The sequence below is a fragment of the Scyliorhinus torazame genome, chromosome 14, assembly GCF_047496885.1.
Source record: "Scyliorhinus torazame isolate Kashiwa2021f chromosome 14, sScyTor2.1, whole genome shotgun sequence".
Taxonomy (NCBI): domain Eukaryota; kingdom Metazoa; phylum Chordata; class Chondrichthyes; order Carcharhiniformes; family Scyliorhinidae; genus Scyliorhinus; species Scyliorhinus torazame.
This window is the reverse complement of record NC_092720.1, coordinates 220,994,761-221,001,209: the sequence shown is the minus strand read 5'-3', so window position 1 is coordinate 221,001,209 and position 6,449 is coordinate 220,994,761. Positions and strand designations below refer to the sequence as shown.

Genomic DNA, 6,449 nt, shown 5'->3' with positions numbered 1-6,449 from the left:
CCTTAGAGATGGCTGTTGCCAGTAGGGGGAATCTGACTGGCTGGCAAACAGACAGAGGGCTTCAGGACATGTACAGTTGGGCGGGTAACAAGAAGGGAAAGGCAGAACGACCCTTGCGAAGATCCGGGCTTTGGCTTCACAGAACAGGAGGAGCCAAAGGCAGGCATGATTTGTAATGCGGCAATCCCTTCTCTTTAATTAAAAAAAAAGGGAGTGTAGTGGTTATTCATCCCCCGTGTGGCGGAGATGTGGCTTATTGAGATGTCAGATTGCCATACAGAACCGAGATAAATGTATGAGGCAGAGCCAATTCATGTTGGCTCTGGGAGAGGAAAAGATTGGTCAGTCCGCGGGTGGGGGTGTCGGAGTGGGGGGGGGGGGGGGGGGGGCTCTGGGGACGTCAGGGCTGTTGCTAAAATACTGCTCATTTATTCCTCAACACTCCCCTTATCGTGAAATTAAAAACAATAAGAGGAGGAGGCGAATTGGTCAGAAATCTTTAGTCCCCGGTCTGCAGTGGAGTTCTGCTAAGGGTGGAGAAAAATAATTCAACGTCAAACAGAGAGAGAGAGAGAGAGAGAGAGGGAAAGAGAGAGGGAGGGACCCAAAGAAAATGTTTAAATGAGACCACTTCAAAAAAAAAAACCACACACACAACACAGACTCTGGATACAGAAGGGGCGCACGGAAAAGACATCAAGTCACTCGAAGATCATAAGTGGATGGAAGAATAGTCAGGGGTGAGAGATTAAAGGGAAGATGTTGATTTAGCGCATCTTCAAAAATAATGACCTGAAGATTTTTCAGTGAGACGAAGAGTTTCTGCATCGTTGTCTCCCCTCCCAAGGCTTGAGGGGGCTGAACACATCAGAGATTGTTGGATGGAAGTTGGGGGAAGTCAGTGTAAGTATGAAGCACACATCGACTCCTGGCTTACTTGACAGTTAAGTGTATCAAGGCCATTGCCTGGTGTGTGGCTGGAGGAAGCTCATTGTGCACTTATTGCTGAGTTACCTGTGGGTTACAGTGACGGGCGAGCAGCCTGTGTGTGTGTGTGTGTGGGTGGGTGTGTGTATCTGGGGATTGAAGACATCGAGAGGAAGAATCTTTCCATCGGCCTTTAACTCTTCACCTGCCTTTCTGGGATAGAGAAACAAAAGCCCCTGAAATTAAACCTTTGATTTGTTCTTTCTTTTTTAGGGTTTGAATACTTTTCCGAGGGTGAAGACTTGATGGAATTTGCCAGCGCCCCGGAATTCGGTGCGTTAGACTTGTTTGGGGAGGTCCGACCAACCTGTGGTTATAGCTAAATGCTGGAAGACTGAAGAAAACAAAGCACTGCGGGGGGGGGGGGGTAAAAATTCTCAACAGGATCTGTGGGAGAGAGATTTGAGTTCACCAATATCCTCGTTTGGCCAACGCGTGTGTTCTGCTTTAAGAAAGTGAAGATTTTCTCTTTTTTTTTTAAGTGCTGAGGGCTTTTTTTTTGTGCCTTTGTTGGGTTGGGTGGTCAGTGGGATATTTTTAAAAGGGAGTTTGCTTTGGTCGTTAAAGGGGGCAACATGGGGTCCGTCGTGCTTGAGCTGGTTGCCCTCTTCCTGGCTGTTCACGGGTTGATCTGTGTTATTCTGACCTGCACGTTGCCCCTCTGGAAGGTTCCGGCGTTCATCGGGGCCAACATTGTGACAGCACAGCAGACCTGGGAGGGCCTGTGGATGGACTGCGTGTGGCAGGGCACGGGCGAGCTGGTCTGCAACACGTTCGACTCAATGCTGATCCTGGGCCAGGAGCTCCAGGTGGCCCGGGCCCTGACCACCACGGCGGGGGTGCTGGGGGCGCTGGGCATTCTGGTCAGCGTCGCCGGCGCCAGCTGGACCAAGGTGGTCCAGAGCGTGCCCTGCAAGGGCCGGATCGTCTCGGCCGCTGCCTTCCTCTACCTGGTGACGGGGATCATGCAGCTCATCCCGGTGGCACGCTACGCCAGCAGCATCGTGAGGGATTTCCGCAGCACCGCCGTTCCCGATGCCGTCAAGCGCGAACTGGGGCCTTCCTTGTACATTGGCATGACGGCCGGCCTCCTCTTCATTGCCAGCAGCGCCCTCCTGTGGAGCTCCTGCTACACATCGAGAACACAGAGAACTGCAACACACTACACTCACGGACAAGCAAACTACGATGAGAGCCATTATGTGTAGAGAAAAGGCACAGATATTGGGAAGCCTTCTAACAGAAGAGTTTAAGACTGTAAAACTTATAATCCGATATTGTTCTCTTAGCCTCTTAGCCTTATATACTGTTTTTAAAAGTTTATAATCTGGTTTAAGCGACATAGAAATCAGAATGTCCAATTCATACATCTCAGAGATTCAGTACAGCTCACAACTTGGTTAAACAAAAGACATATTTAATGTTTAAAAAAAATAAATTAACAGTACCCAATTCTTTTTTTTTTTCGATTAAGAGGCAATTTAACGCGGCCAATTCACCTACCCTGCACATCTTTGGGTTGTGGGGGTGAGACCCATGCAGACACGGGGAGAACCCGTGTCCCCAGCGCCGTGAGGCAGCAGTGCTAACCGCTGTACCACCGTGGCGCCCTGGACATACTTAATGTGAACGTCCTAACATCAGAGGCTTGAAAGTGCAGAGTGTCTTTCTGATTAATTCATGGAGGCCCCGCCTTCTCAACCTTGACCCTCGCCTGAGGTGTGGTGACCCTCAGGTTAAATCACCACCGGTCAGCTCCCCCCCTCAAAGGGGAAAGCAGCCTCTGGTAACAATCATAATAATCTTTATTAGTGTCACAAGTAGGCTTATATTAACACTGCAAAGAAGTTACTGTGAAAGTCGCCACATTCCGGCGCCTGTTCGGGTACACTGAGGGAGAATTCAGAATGTCCAATTCACCTAACAGCACCTCTTTCGGGGATTGTGGGAGGAAACCGGAGCACCTGGAGGAAACCCACGCAGACACGGAGAGAACGTGCAGACTCCGCACAGACAGTGACCCACGCCGGGAATCGAACCCGGGACCCTGGCGCTGTGAAGCAACAGTGCTAACCACTGTGCTGCCGTGCTGCCCTATGGGACGATGGCGACTTTACCGTTACCTTTCCAATTTAGCACACTCAAATAGATTAAATAATTTAATTTCTGGGCCAAATGTCTCAGTGGAGCGCAGGAACTGGAATCGGCCATTCTCAGAACAGGGGTCCAGTCCCAGAAGAAGGGGCAGTCCATTTAAGACAAAGGTGAGGAGGAGTTTCCTCGCTTGGAGGGTAGTGAATCTTCGGAATTCTTTATCCCAGAGGGCTGTTGAATGCGTTCCAGACAGAGATCGATAGATTGCTGTACGCTAATAATAGGGCTGAGGTAGTTGATCAGTAATGGTCTGGTGGAACAGGCTTACAAAGAACAAAGAACAATTACAGCACAGGGACAGGCCCTTCGGCCCTCCAAGCCTGCGCCGACCATGCTGCCCGTCTAAACTAAAATCTTCTACACTTCCGGGGTCCGTATCCCTCGATTCCCATCCGATTCATGTATTTGTCAAGATGCCCCTTAAACATCACTATCGTCCCTGCTTCCACCACCTCCTCCGGCAGCGAGTTCCAGGCTCCCACTACCCTCTGTGTAAAAAACTTGCCTCGTACATCTACTCTAAACCTTGCCCCTTGCACCTTAAACCTATGCCCCCAAGTAATTGACTCTTCCACCCTGGGAAAAAGCTTCTGACTATCCACTCTGTCTATACCCCTCATAATTTTGTAGACCTCTATCAGGTCGCCCCTCAACCTCTGTCGTTCCGGTGAGAACAAACCTCTCCTCATAGCTAATACCCTCCATACCAGTCAACATCCTGGTAAACCTCTTCTGCACCCTCTCTAAAGCCTCCCCATCCTTCTGGTAGTGTTGCGACCAGAATTGAACACTATACTCCAAGGGCTTGAAGGGTTGAATGACCTCTGCTTGTTCCTATTCCGTTCTGTCCTTCAATGAAATCGTGGTTCATTTGTATCCAAACTCCATGTACCGCACCTTGCTCCTGATCCATTTTATACCCTGCCTAACAAAACAAATCTATCAACTGCAATGGTTAATCTGCCTATGGAATCTTAGAATCCCTGCAGTGCAGAAGGAGGCCATTTGGCCCCTCGAGTCTACACGGGCCCTCCGAAAGAACAGTCTAGCTAGGCCTAATCGCCCATCCTATCCCTGTAACTTCACCGAACCTTTGAACACTAAGGGGCAATATTTAGCATGGCCAACCCACCTAACCTGCACACCTTTGGGCTGTGGGAGGAAACCGGAGCACCCGGAGGAAACCCACACAGACACGGGGAGAACGTGCAGACTCCGCACACTCACCCAAAGCTGGGATCGACACCGGTGTCCCTGGTGCTGTGAGTCAGCAGTGCTAACCACTGTGCCACCATGCTGCCGTCGAGTTGATGGGAGTTAGAGTCTTTGAACATTTTTAAGGCAGAGGTGGATATGTTCTTGGTAAGTAAGGGGGCGATATGTTACGGTGGGGTGGGCAGGTTGCAGATTTGAGGTTCCAATCAAGTTATCCATGATCTTATTAAATGGTGGAGCAGGCTTGAGGGGCTGAATGGTCCACTCCTGCTCCTTGTTTGTATGTTCTTAAACTGACGGAACTTCGGACCAAAGCAACACTTTTAATGTGAATATAGGGAGATAGCTGGCAGTGTAGTGGTATCGTCACTGGGCAAGTAATCCAGGGGCCCAGGCTAACGCTCGAAGGACATGGGTTCAAATCCTGCCATGGCAGCTGGTGGAATTTAAGTTCAATTAATAAAATCTGGAATGTAAACTTAGTCTCAGTGATCAAGACCGCGAAACCATCGTTGATTGTTGTAAAAACCCATCTGGTTCATTAATCCCCTTTAGGAAAGGAAATCTGCCGTCCTTACCCGGTCTGGCCGACACCGGGGTGGGGGCCTCCAGGACAGCCAGGCTCGTGATCGGGGGCCACCGATCGGCGGGCATAGTGGTGGTGGAGGAAAGTTATACTCCACTGGTCAGGTCGGTGGATGGATCCGCGGACCAGAAGTGGATCTAGACGGAAGGAGCATCAGGAGCAAAAAAACTCTTTGTGTGACTCAGGGAAAGATGGCGGAGAGCAAGGGGTCGGCCCCACCAGCCCAGTGGTCGACGGAGAGATTGGTGGACTTTCTGAATGAAAGGTTCAGTCAGCAGAGGAGGGAGGCCCAGGAGGACCTGGCGAAGGTGGTAGACCCGCTGAGAGTGGGGATTGGCCCTGTGGAGATGGTGTTTGAGACCCAGAACCAGGCGATCCAGAAGCTGGAGGCGGCGGCGGGGGAGCACGAGGAGCAGCTTACCTTGTTGGCGGCCGAAATTGGGATGTTGAGGGTGACCCAGAAATGGCTCAAGGAGAAAGTGGAGGATTTGGAGAACCGTTCCTGGAGGCAGAATCTGAGGATAGTGGGCATGCCGGAGGGCATCGAGGGGGCATGTATAGCATATATATATAGTGTCATGTGAGAGGACCTTTAAGAAATGGGTGTTTTTATAGAATAACTGTACTGGGTGTACCTTTAAGAAATGGGTGTTTATTACTGCAGTGATGTCAGAGAGTGGGTGGAGCTGGACTGTCTGTCAGCTTTTAGTTTCACTTTGAGAAAAGCTTGGGTGTGTCTGTGTTTTTTTGGTTTCGTTTTCAGTGTTGGAGCTGAAGCCAGACAAAGCAGCTGTACTGTTGTTCTCTCTGCCATGAAAAGACTATCTCTTGATCATTTGGTGAAATCAGAATTATAAATGTTCTCAGTAGTGAAGTTAAGCCTGATGTCTTTCTGTTTTAAAGGTTTTTTTTAAGTCTTATGGATGTTAAAAGGACAGCTTAAGCATTATTTAGTGTTGTATTCTTTGGGGGTTGTATTTGAATTGATGGTTGCTAAGATGTTCACTGTATGTTTTAAAAAGGTTAACTTGAGTTCATCGATTAAACATTGTTTTGCTTTAAAAAAATATTTTTCCATTCCTGCTGTCCCACACCTGTAGAGTGGGCCGTGTGCTCCCCATACCACAATCTAGTAAAAGTTGTGGGTCAGGTGAACTCCATGATACACTCTGGGGTTCTCTAAACCCTGGCCCATAACAATAGCCAAAATGTTGTCGCAGCTAATGGGGGAGGGGGCCTTCGACCGGCCCCTGGAGGTCGACCGAGTGCACAGGGCGCTGATGAGGAAGCGGCAGGTGAACGAGCCGCCGAGGGCGATGCTGGTGAGGCTAATATCAAATTGGGATGACGTTGAATTCATGAAGTGTGTGTGGAAGAAGATCCCAGGTCTGGCACCGCCTGATTATTGGGAGGGAGACTTTAATTGAGTTATCGAGCCGAGACGAGCCCGGTCGGGTTCGTGGTCAGGGATGATGTCGGCGGTGGCGAAGGAGCTGAAGGGGTTCAT

The 6,449-nt window shown here is 49.8% G+C and overlaps 1 protein-coding gene across 1 annotated transcript; it reads left to right on the top strand.

Moving 5' to 3' along the window:
• Window positions 1–465: 465 nt before the first annotated feature.
• On the top strand, window positions 466–6,449 carry LOC140390543 (claudin-3-like). The gene is made up of 2 exons (XM_072475717.1): window positions 466–903; window positions 1,201–6,449. Exon 2 carries the CDS (start codon window positions 1,563–1,565, stop codon window positions 2,193–2,195), a length of 633 nt encoding a protein of 210 aa, XP_072331818.1. The 5' UTR covers window positions 466–903; window positions 1,201–1,562; the 3' UTR covers window positions 2,196–6,449.

Bases quoted from the DNA above. Each gene is read 5' to 3' on its own strand.
- LOC140390543 (XM_072475717.1), top strand. From the start codon at position 1,563: ATGGGGTCCGTCGTGCTTGAGCTGGTTGCCCTCTTCCTGGCTGTTCAC.